We start from the raw sequence: 18,659 nt of genomic DNA on the forward strand, positions 1-18,659 counted from the left end.
GAGCACAATTTCAATAATACCGCAATAATAATGATAACCGTGATAATATTGGTCACAATAACTGATATGACATTTTTATATCATTACATCCCAACTTTTCACATTCAATGGAATAAGAAACATTTAGTTTGCTGTCAAATATACATTAACTTCTTGCATTTCCAAGCAGACTTTGCCTTGTATGTATTACTTATATAATATCCTGATGGATGAAAGCAGTGTTTGTGTTTAATTGTCCTTTAACAGATCATTTCTTCAGTGAGTGTGACCCCTCCTATTGGTGTTCACTCTCTCCTGGAGCCGATTAGTGCAGATTATTCCTCAGTCTGTATAAGTGTGTGTAACTTGCTGTGTGTAACTGTAGTCTCTGTCGTCCTGCTGTGTTTTAACCTGATGGCTGACTGCTTCACTAGTATCTCACTTCACTAAATAATTCACACCAGTGTTAAATATGCACGAGGACACTGATGGACTGTGTGTGTGTGTGTACGTTGTTAAAGGTAAGAGGGCGGGGCTTGTGTTTCCTGCCGCCATCTCTTGGGTTTTTCACTTCATTCACCTGCACGGACTCACGGTGAAGTCTTGAAAACTGATGCTGAGACCTGAACGTCCACGGCTCTTACACGTGTGTGTGTGTGTGTGTGTGTGTGTGTGTTACGCCTCCATATGATATCTCAGGAAACACAAAACCTTTGGTCACCATGGAAACGCAGGCAGATCTGCTTACAGTGAAGCAGAGACAGAAGGAGTGTGTGTTGGTGTGGGAAGACGACATGGACTACATGGATGGTGTGTCGTCCACATCACACTCAGAGGGCTGTTTATGGGTTAATACTGTCCTGTACAATGTCGTCATTATCAGTCAGTTATAGTCCTATTCCCTGATTCATTAGTGAATTTACTAAGTCACAATTTAAATGTTATTTTTGTAGTGTTGCACCATATATTTTTTTATATATACTTTTTATGTTTTTTTTTAATATTTGTATAATGTCTTAAATTGTTAATCATTTTTAATATTTATTTATTTATTGTTTTTATGTTTTTTATTCTTCTATTAATTATTTCTTATTTTAATTCATTATTAAGTGTGCTTTTTGTTATTAGTATTGTTGTTGGTATTTTTATTCTGATTCATTATGTTTATTTTTATCTGATTTTATTTGATTAGAATTATTTTTATTAATTTTGTAGTTAATTTATATTAATAATTAAGTTTGTATTTCTTTTATGTGTAATACTAATTTTATTTTATTCTGTTTTTATTTTCTTTTGTTAGTCTTCTATTGTGTGCATTGCTGCTGCTTTTCTTTGCCTTATTCTTCTATGGACTTGTCCTACATTTGTTTTCTTTAAGTAAGGAATGAACGTTTTTTAAAACATGGACTCAAGCTTTAAAGTGTGAAGGACTTGTTCAGATGCTGAATAATTAGAAGCAGATCCATCCATGTTCCCCACGGAGACGCACTTCCCTTTCAGACGACCAGATGGTGGAATGCTGGGAATGTTGGTGTGTGGATGTGACTTACAAACATTAGAAAGTGAAACTAAAGCTTTCTCCCTTACTTTTCTTCATTTTAATTTTTTTTAATCTTTTTGTCTTCATCTGTGATGTTCATTTTCTTCTTCATTACATTCATCCTTCTCTTTCAGTCGGGTTCTTTGCTCTTTTTTCTTTTCTTCACTTTCTTTCTGTCCTGTTATTACACATCAGATAATATGCATTCAACTTTATTCTTTATCTTTGAGAGAAGTTGGAGTTTATCAGGAGCAAAGTAATAAAAATACAAGAAGGGAAATAGGAAAAGAATGACATGTTAAATATAGGACACTGGGACAAGAGAACTTCTGTCTTGTCACACATGATGTGATTCATGGAAGTTATATTAGAGCTGTGATGTTGAATATTTTTCACACAAATCCTGAATAGTAACCATGAAATGTCTTGCGACTGGAGAGGGGAAGTATGGCTTTGTTATTTGGCTCAAATGAATATCTGCAAGTATCATCAGTTTATTGAGTTCAAGCGTCTCCAACTACATGCAGTCCTGAGCCGATGGTACATTCAGGGGCCAAACTTGTGTCGTTCTGGTGGTAAATTTCACAGTGTCACGCCACCTCACTCTCCTGACCACAAAGACATTCCTATGAGGTCAGAGCTGTTTTGCTTTAGGACGATTGTGTGACTTAATCCAACAAACATCACATTTTCTCTGTCTGTTTTTCCATTTTGATAAAGCTGCCTCTTAACTGGATACTTTCTGTTAAATTAAATGTGTTTGTATATTGAGTTGAATTTGTTCTTTTCGTCTAGTAAAGAATGTCAGTATTCAGGGAGTGTTCAGTGCTAGCGTTGGTTCTGTCCTCCGGCTGGATGAATGGATGAATGGGTGCGTTGGGTTTTTTGGTGGGGGTCACCCTGCGGGGCCGAGCCACGAGGAAACCAGATGATGGCAGGAGGAGTCAGCGTGACGCTCAGCTAGAGACACAGCACTGTCATCACATCATACACAACACATTGACTACGGTTTCCCATGAGCCTCTTGGGTCTATCTGGTGTGTGTTTGCATTGACCTCTGACCCCTGTAATGTGGTGATGAGGGACCTGAAGCTGTTTCTAGTTTAGTAACTCAGATGCTGAGGTTCGGTTCAATGTTATTTAAGAGCCTTTTTGGTTATTTGTATTTCACATTCTCCCTAAAAAATGTAAAAGTAAGTGTCTCGTGTAGAGTTGCAGCTACAATTATTTTTGTAATTGATTAATCTACTGATTAGGACCTTCACTAACCTCACAAGCATGTATTTGATTTTGTATTTCATGTAACAAAACAAAATGTAATAAAAACTGTTTTATTTTGTTTAGAAAATGCTGTAATTAGTGAAAATCCAAATTTTAACACGGTTTTACCAATTATTTAAAATTTTGATTAGATAAAATAACAGAATTAAACTTTTGTTGGAAGGTCAAAGATTATTTCATTGCAAAAGTGAGTGCAGTGAAAGTAGAACTGAAGAAAGGATGTGGTGACCTTTGACCCTCTTACTTTCCCTACATGTTCGTAACCCTTTGGAACTAGTAGATTCAACATATTTATGTTTTTACCATCAGATTTTGTGTTTGTGTTTTTTGTGTTTTGTGCTATGTATTTAACTGCTCTATATTTTTTTATATTGTTTTGTTGATGCACAAGCTGTCTTGGACCAAATGGGGTCATGAGGAAATTTTAGCCAAATGAGAGCGTCATTTCAAAGGTCACAAGGTCACTGAAATGGTTATAAACCATTCTTTACACATAAATAATCCGATTCTTTTTTCTGCTCTGATTTGATAGGTCATGTGAGTATTTGTTCCATGTATTGTCTTCTTGGAATATCTAGGTCCAAACCTGCAGATATGTGAGTGTGTGTGTGTGTGTGTGTGTGTGTGTGTGTGTGTGTGTGTGGGGGGGGGGGGGGTCCTGTTGATGGACAGCAGGATCAAACAGGAAGTGCTGGCAGGGCTCGGACAGGAAGAACATCTCCACAACAAACTCTAATATTAGAGCTGAGATATTCTCAGGATGTTTGGACGTCTGTGTGAACGATGAGCTTGGAGGAAAACACACACACACACACACCACCCTGTTTCCTTCAAACGCTTTGGCACAACTCGTTCTCTTTACACACACACTCCTTTTATGAAATATATTAGCATGAGGAAACATAATGACCAAACTGTCAGATTCAATTAGATAAAGCACAGTCCAATTTCACATTATACACTGTGCGTGTGTGTGTCTTGTAATTTGAGTTGCTGTTTTTGTCAAGAAAAATGTAGGTTTCGTGCTACTTCTGCAGATTTAGACAGCTGTAGTTATGTCTCATATCCAACCCACTGTCGTCTAAATTATACATATATATGTGTATGTATATATATATATATATATATATATATATATATATATATATAAAATATATTGAATGCATAAAAGTTAACATGCTACATAAGCACAAAAATGCACCATGAAAACACTATATAAGAAAACTATTTCAGAATACAAAGACAGGGTTTTTGGTGAATTTTACTGATTGGTGAAATGATGAAAGTTGGTTAGCGGACACTGATTAACCCACTGATTTAGACCTAATCATCCACCAGTGACCAAAACCATCTACTGATGTAAACTGTTTAATACCTGTTGATCCACTAATCCTATCAATAGATGTAAATAAGTGGTGTCAAATACAATTTGTTGTCTTTTTATGGTCATCAGATATGACCCATTTGGACGTTCAGAGGCTCTGTAGTTACCGTGGAAACACTGGCTACTTCTCCAACATTGATTCACCAGTAAAACCCATAATTGGATTTCTTTTGGAGTACATACTTACCAGAGGTCATGTTAACCGAAAATATTCCGTCATTGATGGATTTTTTTTTTAAATGACGGAAAATTCTGAAGGCCATCCGTCATTTTGACAGATTAAAATACTGAGGATAATCTACTGTTGACCTTTCCTGCTCGGCTCGTCCAACCGTAGTCAGCGACCACAGGGGAGATTTCCTCCAGGGCCAATGTTGGGGTTAACTCCCTTACCAGTGGTGGAAGACAGCAACTTTTATTTTATGCACAGTATATCGATGTTGGAACACTTTTTCCTTTTGTCCCTCGCACACACTCATATTCAAAACTGCCGCTCCCTCACCTTGCTCAACCACTCACACTATACACACGCGCCACACACCGCTCTCACACTTAAAGGAACACACACACACACCAGTCTCATAACTCTACCAAAGAAAGTTTTCACATAACACTGTGAACAGAACCTGTTCGCAGAATCGCTGGTCTGTCTGTCTCTCTTAACAAGTCATCAAACAGTCCATAACAGCATCCACCTGTAAAGAACCAACAGCACCACTGTTCACAACTACACTGAATACAACAGCGGTACTGCAGTCACATGACTCACCGTTAGTTCACCTGTGGTAGACCCCCTGTCCAGTTGATGCCAGTGTGCATATTAATCAGTCAGTGTCCAGTCTTGTGTTGTTGTTTTGCTGACTTTAGCCAAAATTAGATGCTACTTTGCTAGCGCAAACTGTGAAGACAGCAGAGTCTCCTTATTTTAGAAAGCCCAGTAAATGTGATGGCATTGATAAACGCGGTGAAGGATGACGGACAAGCAAGGAATACGCCAGTTCTTATGGCATTTGGTGGGCAATATATACGCATTTTCTACCTTTCATGTGTTATTTGATGGCATGTAAATGTGTGCCCAGATCTCTGGTTCACATAACCCGAACTCTAACCCTCAGTGCATGATAACACACCAGTTAAAAGTGGCGTACATAATTATGCGAGTCGTGATATCAGGTTGGTTTATCAGCCAGCAGCAAGTACAGTTGTTGCATCATTGAGATGTTTTTGAACATTAAATACTACTGAATATATCTCTTTATCATTAAAAAAATAAAAATTTGAAGTGACGGATAATAAAAATATCTAGTGCAGCCTCTGATACTTACATAGTTATGGTAGACTCAAACTTCTTGTTATTGTCAGCCACTCATGTTTGACTACGTAACTTCTGTTTTCTACGATTTTAATTCTTTTTAGATGTAAAACAACTAAATAAATCAGATTAACCTGTATACATACAGGAGGACATCGGACTATTGGAGAGAATTCCAAGTGTGTTTATCTGATTTCTCATAATCAGATTACTACTATTACCTGATAAAACAGATCAGATTATACTGTTTACAGGATCACTTCAATAATCTAATAACTCCAGAAATCAGATAATGATCAGAGTATTAGTGTGAATGTAAACAGGCTCACTGTGGTTGAACGGTCATTCAGGTTGAATTCCGAATTTCAAGCCAGTTTGATGTATTAAACGGCAGAGAACCAGTTCTCAGTCTGGAAGATTAACCTAAACTAACAGAGCTGAGAAAATGCCCGACCCCCAAGATGATTCAACTGTAATGAGTCATTGATTGTTGAATATATGTGGGAATAGTCAATGTAGTCATCTGTTGGTGAAAGCTGGAAGCCTCCCCAAAACATATGCTGCTATTGTATTTTTCTGGAAACTATGTATATATGTGTGTGTGTGTGTGTGTGTGTGTATATTCATTCATTCATTCATTTTCTGAACCCGCTTTATCCTCACTAGGGTCACGGGGGTCGCTTGGAGCCTATCCCAGCTACATAGGGGCGAAGGCGGGGTACACCCTGGACAAGTCGCCAGTTCATCGCAGGGCTGAACATATAGAGACAAACAATTCTCACATTCACACCTATGGGCAATTTTAGATTAACCAATTAACCTATTAGGTCATGTTTTTTGGATTGTGGGAGGAAGCCGGAGTACCCGGAGAGAACCCACGCAGACACGGGGAGAACATGCAAACTCCACACAGAAAGGTCCCACCCCCCATCGACTGGTGTTGGAATCGAACCCAGGACCTTCTTGCTGTGAGGCATGAGTGCTAACCACTGCACCACCGTGTCGCCCGTGTGTATATATATATATATGTGTGTGTGTATATATATATATATATATATATATATATATATATATATATAAAATTACACACAGAGAAAGTCTATGCAGCTTCTTATGTAGGATAAATGAATGATTTGTTTGCCTCTAGTTCTGACTGGTCAGGGGGGGATGTGGAGGATCATGGGTATTTCACATCCTTGGATCACTTACTGAACCTGACCATAAAACCATAAAATTCATAAAGTTGGAGACACAAACCAGTAACTTCATGACATTCATTCATTTAATGAACTGCTTCATCCTCTGGAAGGTCACATTGGTGCTAGAGCCAATCCCAGCTGACATCAGATGAAGGCGGGGTCATCTTGGACATCTCACCAGTTCATCACAAGGCTGACGTATACAGATGAACATCCATTCACTGTCATTCACCCCTACTTTAACCTATTTAAGGACATGCTTTTGATCAGGAGGAAGTAAGACCGCAGAACCCACACAGAGAACATGAAGTCCACCCAAAGACGCTGGCCTGGACCACTGCACAGAAGATTATCCAACACTATAACACTCATATACATATATCCACAGATGCTTATATGGATCTTATTTTAGTTCCAAAATCCTTCATGGTCGACAAAAATGTACAACAGCAACATGTTAATCTGTTAGTGGAAACAGTGATCAGTCTGTTGTTGGTTGGGCTCCATGTTGCTGTGAATGCTAATCTGAGATGTAATGGTTTGGGTTTAAGAAGGGTTTCTATTCTGTGGACGAGTAAGCATTCAACTCTAAACTGGCCCAGTGCTACCACTAGTACTAGTACTAGTAACCTTACCGTGGCACTAAGGGGTAATGTGGAATGGGGTAATATGACTGATACAGTTTTGGTATATGTTGCATTGGAACAGCACTTTTCTGTAAAGATAACACATTTTTACCTGGAAGATCCACTTAAATATCAGTTCAACCTTGTTACAGTAATCAGACTGTATTGTGAAGACTATATTTGTTGGCAGGCTTGTCAGACTTAAAGAAATGATAAAAGGCAAATCAAGTGTAATTGAATGAAGCTGTTACACATAAGATAAGATATGACTTTATTGATCCCACCGTGGGGAAATTGCAGTGTTAAGCAGGTTTACAGCAGCAAAAGGAAAAAAAAAAAACTGCAGAAACATTCAACAGTGAAACATGAAATATAAAAGAGAATCTGCTATTTGTATTGCTTGTTCTTGTACTTTTTTTTTTTTAACATATGTACAATACAGTTACACATCTATTCATTTATGCAGTTCTGTTTGAATGGACAATGCTGTCCTGTGATGTACTTCATTGCATTATTTAATTATTGGTTGTAGGGTTCATTATTTTTACATTTTTCCCAATAGTAAGTGAGGGATTTTGTCTGGAAGTCTAATTTAATGTAGAGCATGACGAGCCACACACTCCCATCATGCCCCTCCCTCCTTCCATCTATCTCTCTGGCCCTCCTTCTACTCCACCCCTTATGCTAATGCCCCATGACATCACCGAGGCTGTGATTGGCTACTGGGAAGAGTAGCTGCTCACAGTGGTGGCCCCTCCCCCCTCGGCTCTCCCTCTCCGTCTGAAAGGTGTTTTCAGTGTCTGAGAGCCTCCACCGCCACCGCTGCTGCTGCTACTGCCGCTGCTGCTCACTGGAGGACAAACCCACGCTTTCATTCTCCATCTCCTCCATCTCTTTCCTGTACTTCCTGCTCATCCTCTGCGGCGTTTTTCCTTCCACTGCCGCATTGTGTGGCTGGTCTTGTCACATTGTGGAGGATGGGTGGACTCCTGAAGCTGGAGGGAAGGTGTGATATGTGAGGACAATGACAGATGGATGGAGGGAGTGAAAATAGAAGCATGATGCTGCTGCCATCGTGGTGCGTCTGCTGAGCCAGCGATTCCTGTTTCCACAAACAGAGACAAGAGGGATTCTACTGTCACCTCTGGGGATTCTCATCCCTTCAGTTGGTCTGAAGCATTGAACAGAATCGTGACTCTGCAGCTGAATCTGAAACATTTTGCATCTTAAACTCAGGTTTATTAAGGTTTGATTTATTTTATCATCTCATGGACTTATCTAAGTGAAAACTTGTACTGGACTTAAGTCAAGCTTTACATCGGTGCAAAAGTTTATCCTTGTGCAGCTCAGGTTTAACCTCAAGTTTAATCTGCAGGACACAACTCTGGGAAACTGGAAACTGTTGGATTGCTTTCCTTGGTTTCTTTGTGGAGTTCTTTCTTCTCGATGCCTCTGTTGACTGGTCTTTTCTAGTTTTTTCGCCTTCCTCTCTGGAGTTTCGTCATGGAGCTTCAGAGCGCCACCACTGGCCTTCCTGGCCCTCTGTCACCTGGACCCCTGTCCCCGTCCTCGGAGTATGCAGGCCCCCTGTCCCCTTCATCTGGGGGGCCGGGCCCCTCCCACACCACCAGCCCTGGTCGGGGTGCGAGCCCCAGCCTCAGCCCCATCAGGGGGTCCAGCCCCAGCCCTGGATTCTCGGGCCAGGCCGCCTTCAACTATAACCAGCTGGAGGGGAGGTTCAAACAGCTTCAAGGTAACAGGAGGAGGAGAATTAAAGCAAATGTCTGGAAGCATTTTCACTTTTCTGAATGACTTCAGTGTAACTTTACACCAGAGAGGACTTCTGTCTGCAGAATCAGCTTTAAGTGGACTGAAAAAGGAGCAAATATAGGATAGAATGAGATGAAAAGAATAGTTGGAAATTAAATAGTGGCTTTATTTAGTTGGTAAACTACAAAGTTCTATTTTGATTTTATTTTCCTCAGGGTTAATGCATGTGCTTTTCTTGGTCTTTGGTTTATTTTAGGCTGAAAGTAAAAGCTGAAACATCCACATGTTGACTTTATGAATGTGAAATCAGTGTTTCATCAGATGACTCAGCAGTTCAAACTCACTGTATCACAACCCCACCCTGCTTCATATAGATAAGCTGACCGTGCAGGGGCTGCTGGGTGTTTAGTGCCTTGCTAAATGGGAGATGTAAAAGGAAGCCCTGGCCCCTGTTTTACACATCAACTTCAGGCAATCTCTACAAAAGACTCTGCTACTTATCTAATGTAGTCATAGACAGGAACTTACCAATGACAGTAGTATGCAGACATGTTTTAGGCTTGGGGTGGGGCAGGCAACGAGGTGGGACACAAGTCAAAGGTCTGTTAGAGGGAAAAAAACTGAGGTCGTTTATGGGAGCTAATGTTTGATGATGGTTTGGTGGAGTAATCTCTGATGCCAATGTGTGTTGTGATTATTGTCATTAGACATATCAGTGGTGTAGATGAAAGACCAGGAAACATCACAGAAACAGACTGAAGACACAGTGTAGGCGGTGGACAATGGACCACCCCAACGTCCTCCATCCATACGTGTCCACATTCACCACCATCCCACGTAAAGCTCTATCCATGTCTAGTTGACTGTAGGTGTAAAGGGTTTATCAGCTCCCACGCCCAGATTCTATCAGATAATTGTGATCTGACCGGTGACCTTTCAGTCACATGCAATGCTGTTTGTCTTTTAGTCAATTAGTGGTGTGGTTTGTCAGTAAAGTGTTGGCTGACAGATAAATGCCCATGTACTGCAGTCATTCGTTGTCTGAAATGATTCATGCTTTCCTGTTGATCGTTCACTAGTCTCTACCCGGTTGTGCCACCAAACACTAAACCTTATTTGACATTAGTTACAGCACATACTTAGGAAAGCTTTATATTTTCATTTGAAACAATAAGTCCACTCTGATGCAAATGACAGCAACAACGGACTAGTAAAACTTAAATACTTCAGTTTGTGCTTAATTTTACAAAATGGTTAAGGTTTGATCAGGTTTAGTCACAAGAAAACTTGATTAGGTTGCTCGTGGTTAAAGTGATTGATGGTCTAGTATCAGGAACACATTTAAGGTTAACAATGTTTACTTTGGATTTGAAGCTATAACATGAACAGCGGTATCAAAGCTTTACTGACTGGTTTCCAGTGTTCTCTATTTGTGACACTATGACGGACTGGAATAATCACCAGATGTAACTAACCCACTGCATCAAGCTAATGTGAATATATGTGGTGTAAAAAAAGGTTTGTTTGTTGAATCCCTTTGAATCTATTTTTTCTGTGAATGATGTAAGAAGGCATTTCCCTCATCGTCTTCAAGTCTTTTTCAGTTTTTACAAAAGAAACTTCAGTCATAGATGTTCTTCATCGGCTGAATATTGAACTTAGCTTTTTTTGGGATAACTTCCCGGTATGCTAAGTTTAGCTGAAGGCTAATGGAGCTGTCCTTCATTGATGCCCAAGAACCTTCTGTTGTTGCTGCATCACTGTCTGGAGGCTAAGTGAAGGCGATCGCAACAGGAAGTTTGAGAGGCTACAAGTTTAGAACTGTTCAATTCTGACTGATGTAGGGTCACTGTGAAATGAGCTGGTATTTAAAATGGAACACAAGTTCCTGTCTCATGGTTTTAAACATCTAAATACTCTCTTTGAGCCATAGAACAGCCCAGAGGCAATTTTTTGGAAACAATTGTGCTGTTTAAGGCAATATAAAATGAAATTAGTCTCTCAACTTTATAACCGAATCTGTTTGAGGTCTGAATTCCAGTCTAGTTTCAGAATTTTCTTAAAACAAGTACAACAGTTATTTAGGGTGTTGTAGTTTGCTTCCAATGAGTATCATCTTGTTTAAATGATTTCCAAAAACAAGTGTCTATAGCTTTAAACAAGACACACGGTCTGAGCTAGAGAATGAGATAAAATCTCACAAACTGGCAGGCAGAGTTTTAGGTTTTGATACCAGGGAGATTTTTGCAGGGTCATTGAAGAACACAACTCCTGAGTCAAGTGGTGTCATTAGAGTTTTATCAGAATAAGTGACGTTGAGTTGGTGTGTTTGTGTTTGACAAAGGGTGGATTGTCTGATCCATTTCCTCTTCAGTACAATAGTTATTTGTGTAGTTTGAGGTCTATGTGGCATCGTAATGGACTATAGGACGTAAAGGGAGAGAATAAGACATTACAGAAATCTGTTCATGTGTATCATTTAATCTTCATCAACAATGTTCACCCTTTCATTTGGTGTTATTTGAGTTAGGTTGTGGTCATAACAGAAGTATAAGGCCAAAATACATGTTATGCTTCATTTGAAAATAAGTATATCCTGGTTATTATGTTTTATCACATGGATATAACACCGTAAATGACTTGTGTTCATATGTGGCCAGAGGTGACCCACTCTCTAAAACAAGTCGACGGTGACTTGGCAGATGTATTAACAAGTCTTTTATTGGTTTGCTTAAATCTCCTATACTGTATTGTTGTCCTAAAATGCGCCTCAGGTGGTTTGAATCCCAAACGGCTGCTAGTTCAACTCCCAATGGGATGATGAAGAGCTTCTTGTGACCTGCAAATGTGAACAAGAGGAGACTATAGGAGATGGAAATCAATAGAAATCAAGAAGATATAGGGGCAAATAAGTCATCAAATAGCTTACTGAAGTGACTCATGGGGGATTTTTTTAGGTAGACTAAGAGTCTGAGGCCTGTTCTAAGCTGACTGATGAGAAGATAAAAGACTAGATATAAAGTGTTCTGTATTTTTTTTCCTTTGTAAAATATCAGATATTTACTATGAGACTCAAACTCCTATGAACTCTGAATCTGTCTGATAGTTATTTAATGTTAACTTCATAGTCATAATCTCATTTGGTGTCTAGAGTTCATCACTGTGGTGTCAAAGGACTACATTCTCAAGAACCCCCTCATCAGAATTGGCGTGCACTGAACTCATCGATTGATGACAGAAACACTTAGTGAGGCATAAGGACGGAGGTGAAGCCATTATGTGAATAGATTGGGTAACCCTATGCCCTAATGGGTGTGTGAACTGAAATAGATATACAGAAGGATAAACAAATATGGTACACAGAAGAAATACTAATGGGTAAATATAGATCAGACATTAATGGATGGATCAATAGTGATGGACAGAGATAAAGTAGATTAATACATTTGATACGGTTCTAAATAAGTGGACCTATGTGATAAGTAAATGAATCAATGGTATAGGTGAAGACACTACTGATAAATGGATGCATAGATAGTTAATTGTTGGTTGGTCAAAGCATCAATAGATGTACAGTATAGACCAATTTTTAAATGGATGGATGGAGACAATATTTATGTGTATACAAAAGTAAATGGTGGTGTCATACAGTGAATAAATAGATGATCAGAGGGTGGTTAAAAACATAAATAATATACAGTAGATGGGTTAATACCAAATACAAGCCAAAGAAGACAGAAGCCTTTGGAGCTGAAATTACCTTCAGCTAACATTCATATTTAACACTTTGTACAAATTCTGTTTCATGCACTGGTAAGATAATTAAATGAAACAGCTGAAATGACCGTCCCACATTGATCTTAGTGTAACACTTTGTATAAATGTCTGTTAATGTGAACCTTACTACCTTTGGGTCTGTATCTTTCTCCATTTCTCCTTAAGCCAAATACCTCCACAGATAACTCCTCTATCACTCACTGTCGCCTCCGTCATCTGTCGTACAGATGTTGCATGTATCGTGTGTTATGTTCACATATAACTTCATACAAAGTTTATTTTGTGTGTAGTTGGACACCTCGGGTCTGCTTTGTGTTACTACATGTTGATTTAACATCAGTCTAACGGCTAGCAGCTAATTGCAGACATACTGTTTATAGTAACTATTGCACATAACTTGCTACCGGAGGCTGTGACATAATGAAAAATAAAACCCAATAGGATATTGGTATTATCCATACAGTGTCTTTAAGGCGAAAAATGTACAGCCATGTGTCGCTGTTTGGTATGTCTTCGGGCTTTGCTTTGTCTCCCTAGTGTCAAATCAGATCCATAGACGGTAAAGGTTATGAAACCCAATTACTCACCACGTCGATGTTGACTGGATAAGATAAGGGTCACCGTTTTAATTTAAGCAATAAACTGCAAATTTTAGCCGTGGTTTCATAGTTTCTCTTGTTGAATCCAGCCTCGTTTCTGCATGTTCCAGTGGTTAAAGTGACATCAGTGCACAGCATCTATAGATGGGTGTAATAATGATGGAAACGATGGACGGATAGATGAATTATATTATATTGTACCAGCTTCTGTTTGTGATTATTGTTAACATGAATAATTGTAGAAAGACTATTATTGTGAAGAAGAAGAATAGAAACAGTTAACTGGCACTTCAAGTCTTTCATTTTCAAAATTCCCACTTTGGATAATGAATTCCTGTGACTGAAAAACATCAGATAAATCATTCATTGATTGGCCGTTAAAATGCGCCAACCCCACCCCCTGCTAGATCGAATCACATGGTTGCACAATGTTGACACACGGCCATGCTTTCACAACATCACCATCCTCCATGCTCTCCTCCTCTGTTGTCCTGAACCAACCAATCAGAGGGCATGTGGGTGGGTTGGGACTCCCTGAGCTGTGTGAGGATTAACGGGAGAGGGGGGTGGGGGGGTGGTAGTGAAGGCATCATCACCACCCACCCATTCCTCCCTTTGCCTGTCTGAGAGGTGTTTATCCATCCCTCCGTCCTTCCTTCTCTTCTCCTCTTTCACCTCCTCCTCCTCATCAATGTTTCATGAGCCTCTGCAGGGCGTCTGTCACAGCCCTCATCACCCCCTCCCCACCCAATGGCTCCACCCAACCCCACCTCCCGTCTTCCCTCCATCCGTCCTCTTCCTGAATTAAAGGAAGCTTCATCCGTCTCGTCTCCATTTAAAAATCCACCACAGAAGTGTCAGATAAAGGCGTCCCTGCCCTTCATCCTTCACCCTCGTCTTCATCACAGTGATGCAGGGTCACGTTGAACTATGCATGTTTTTTTTCTCCACCATCAAACTGCTGATACATGCGTAACACAGACACCGAAAAATTGCATTTCTGACTTTGGTGTAGCTGTTGAGCAAACCTGAGCATTTGCTTCTTTGTTTGAGGTTTAAGTTTTTTTCTCTATTTATGTGGAAAAACCAGATCAAATAAACACTGAAAAATATATTTATTTGTATCCAGGAAATATTCCATTATTATTACATAGGTCTGACATTCGCTATGAACAACAGAGCTTTGACAGGGATGAGTTCAGATCAGACACTCAAGAGGTCACTCATTCTAAATCTGCAAAATCATTTTTAAGGCATCATTTATTGAAAAATAATGATTCAGTAGATACAGTATGTAGCTGTGTAATAATAATAACATACAAATAATTGATAGCAAACTGATCTACTGTGAAATAAATCACAAAAGGGTGATGCAAGATTTGGGCATGTCTTGAAATATGAAACTCCTAAAAGTTCCCAGAAAGCCTAAAACATCTGAAATGTATTTCCAGGTTTTAAAGTTTACAGATCTTTAAAAGTTCTTCTTTTTTTCCCTCTTGTCCAGAAATAAAAGCATCCAAAATATTGTGTTATTTCGGGAGTCCTTGGTGAGTCTTGATTAAAACATCCCAAAATAGTCGACACATTCTGCAGTCGGAGCAGTATCACTTACAGGAGATGCAGAAAGACTCCATTGTTCAGGGTTTGAGCTGAAAGTGACATGAGTAAGTGTTTAAGGAAGAGCTGTGTGTTTTCAGACGGTGTGTGTGACGGGGAAACCACTCGGTGTGTGTTTGTGTGTGTGTGTGTGTGTGTGTGTGTGTGTGTGTGTGTGTGTGTGTGTGCGCGCGCATGTGTGTTATCGCATCCACACGCAGCCGTGTTTGCAGCATGAAAGGGCTCTTTGATGGGAACGCTCCACTGAGCGTGCTCACAACAGCAGAGAGGAGGCGGGGCCAACGTGAGCAGAAGGGGAGGAAAAACAAAATAAAGCACAAGCTAAAAATAAAGTAAAAAATAATCAAGGGTGTGTCTGCAGTTTCAGATAGTCACCTGCATATATGGGTTAAAAAAAAGCAGTTTACTGAAACCAGCATTTGTTCCATGTGATTAAGATTACAGTAATAACCATCTGTACTTGCCAAGTATAATAATAAAGGTCATATAACATTAATAATAATAACAATAATAATAATTATAATATATAATGGGCTGACCACTAGGATATGAATTCTACCCTTTTACTTGATTTCATGAGGCATTATAAGTCTATGAAAGTTACTGACATCAGGATTTAACTTAAAGGTGTAATTTGTAAAAGTTGCATTTAAAAACTCAACTCTATATATGAAGTGTCATGAGATAACTTTTTTGTTGTGATCTGGCGCTATATAAATAAAATTTGATTGATTGAGTGATTTGATTGGTTTTCCCATGTAAGTCGCTTTGGAAAAAAGCGTCTGCCGAATGCATAAATGTAAATGTAAAAAATGATCTCCTGTTGACCGAGGGGGGCAGTGTTGTGTCCATGGTCAGATGATTTGCCTGAATGCCTGAATGTGTGTTTGATCCGTTTCATTAAGATTGTTGCAGTGTGCTATGAGATGATGATCTAGTAGTATTAGCTCATATTTTCATTTTCCTAGTATTATCAACTTATTTAATATATGTATTAACAGGGAGGGCAGATAGTGCTCAGTTTGTTTTTTAATGTATCACAGCTGAGCCACAACAGCAGGATTCAGCAGCATTTTGTTTGTAGTTTACTGTCAACCTGTTGAAAATGTGTTGTAACGGCTGCGACACTGAGTCACTGTTCACTTTAGTTTTACAAAGTGGTTTTAGGAGTCGATCAGGATGAAAACCATACATACTGTACATACCTTAAAGTTACGGCTATGTAGAAATCGATGAATCTCGCACTCTTGATAATTTTTGTTCCATTCTTCATGGTTCGAAGTAGAAATACTGCAAACACATTGCGTGGGGCTAGTTGGTTAACATGTTAACTGCCGTAGATGTATCTGCCATGGCAATTTATATTTTTGACATCAGTTATTTCTTCATATTCTCATTATAGTTTGAGACTTTTTTTGTATTAAGTAGAAATATTACACTCAAAGTCCCAAACATCCACTGTCAACAAAAAGCATCTGCTGATCTAAAATGTTTAATAACTGTTGATCCACTAATTCTATCAATACATATAAATAATTGGTGTAAAATACAGTTCTTCATCTTTTCATGGTCATCAGATATGACCCATTTGGACATTCAGAGGCTCCATAGTTAACGTGGAAACACCGTCATCCTTTACAACATTCATTCATTCATTCATTTTCTGAGCTGCTTTATCCTCACTAGGGTCACGGGGGTCACTTGGAGCCTATCCCAGCTACATTGGGGCGAAACAGTGTTTCTCAACCTTTTCTTAACAAAGGCCCACTAATGGCATCATGAGCCACCCCCCCCACCCCACCCCCCCACCCCCAGTCCTGGACTTGGGGAGGGGGGAGGACATGGTGGGTTATATAGCTCTGTAGATCAAGGCCCCCCTCACTTCATCAGTTCCCACCTGCCGCCCCCCAAAAACAAATTTGCGACTGGGGTGGCAGGGGCAGATATGCTTGTATTACACAACAGACCTCAATCCGTAAGCCGGGGGGGGGGTGGAGTATGTGCCTCTGTTGTACGTTGGAGCTTTCGTGGGGGTGCCATCCCCATTGAGAAACACTGTAATAGTCCAGCTGCTTGCATTTTGACATGGGGGGGAATCTGCTGCATCTCCTTTGTACTAATAGCCAGTGAATCTGTGATTTTTCATGACCCCCCCCCCCCCCCCCCAAATAAAAGCTTTACTGAGCTTTTATGAACATATACATGATCAGTAAAGTCAATATAGGAAAATACCTGATATTCACTGAAAAATGCAAAATACAGAGGATAAAATGGTAATAAATGGTGATAAATCACTGAAGAAAGGCTGCCACAGAAGTAGCGCTGGGTCTCTATGGGTTAATATTTGTCTTTTTTATCCAAAGTCAGCAAACTTACATTTCCTGTATTTGGGGGAAAAGGGGTTAAATGTTATGTTTTCGATGTCTGATAGGCTACTAGAATACCCTCCACAAAAGAATACCAGCAGATGAAGACATTTCCAGATGATGTGAAACTGTGTCAGCTGATCAGATGAACTGAGTGACACCAGAGGACCCTTATTACTAAATGATGATGTGTAACTGTGTCACTGCGGCTGTTTCATTAGCATCGCAGTGTTACACACACAAACACACACCTGCCGAGGGTTTCATTTTCCATCCATCCACCTGTGTGTCCAGGGTTTACACTGGGCTGAAGTTAACACACTGACTTAAATGAGGGAAAGTTAATTTCTGTGGAGCCCAGTGTGTTTCCTGACGGCCGCCAGCCTCATGAATCAACTGCTTCTTCTGACAACGATGCTGAAAAGCATGTTTATTGATGAGTTTGGAAAAGCAGCATGAGGGGGAAGAAGGAAGGCATGGAGTATTTATTCAGCTGTCAGAGGGAACGGGGCAACAGGGCACAACAAAAAATCTAAAACTACTCAGAAATGTTGCACAATGAAATCACAAACACAACCCAAAGAAAGCAGCTCCATGTGTGTGAGAGGTTATGAACACAAGCATCTGATCGTATCTGAACCGTCAGTGTTACATAATGACCTGTAAATGGTAACCGGCTTTGCTGCTCTGTCAGACTGAATATTTCCTTTAATGACGAATTAATGTGTGATCGAAGCTGTTTGTTGTGAAGGATTCATCTGTCAAATTCCAACTTAAAAGTTCAACATTATATTTGCAGACATGATGCCTGTGTTAGTTGTGTCTTGTGTGGAGCTGCAGTTTTTTGCTGCTATTAGCAGACTGCATTTACAAGCTACTGATATTATATATTTTTCATAAAATGTCCAACGAAAAATCTTATTCTCGTTAAAAATCTTAATCTTATTGCTCACAGCCCAACATAGCTATGGGTGTAATGGTTTGAATCAACATAAACACTAACTGATTCTGATTTGAGAAAGTAAAAAATAAGGTCTGAGAATTTCTGTACTTTTTTATAATGTCACCAAGTCCTGAACCTACTAACACCAGCAGTGAATTCATCTTTTTAACAGCATCGTCAGTCTCATGTTACAGACATTTTAAGTAATGTTTTGATTAGGGCTGGGAGTCTCAGCATACCTCACGATACACAATACACGATGCATG

General features: G+C 39.5%; 1 protein-coding gene across 4 annotated transcripts in view; it reads left to right on the top strand.

Moving 5' to 3' along the window:
• The window catches only part of LOC115433966 (spectrin beta chain, non-erythrocytic 1), a 168,610-nt gene that overhangs the window by 61,695 nt on the left and 88,256 nt on the right, over nt 1–18,659 (top strand). For 2 of the 4 annotated variants that reach the window (XM_030155564.1, XM_030155565.1), the window contains exon 1: nt 8,825–9,074. The exons of 1 other annotated variant lie outside the window; for it this stretch is intronic. In XM_030155564.1, coding sequence (XP_030011424.1) covers nt 8,825–9,074 — 250 coding nt within the window. Of the gene's footprint in view, nt 1–8,150; nt 9,075–18,659 lie in introns of those variants that run through there. One more of the 4 variants, XM_030155569.1, reaches the window with a different exon arrangement.

Source organism: Sphaeramia orbicularis, chromosome 15, assembly GCF_902148855.1.
Source record: "Sphaeramia orbicularis chromosome 15, fSphaOr1.1, whole genome shotgun sequence".
In the NCBI taxonomy this organism is placed as follows: domain Eukaryota; kingdom Metazoa; phylum Chordata; class Actinopteri; order Kurtiformes; family Apogonidae; genus Sphaeramia; species Sphaeramia orbicularis.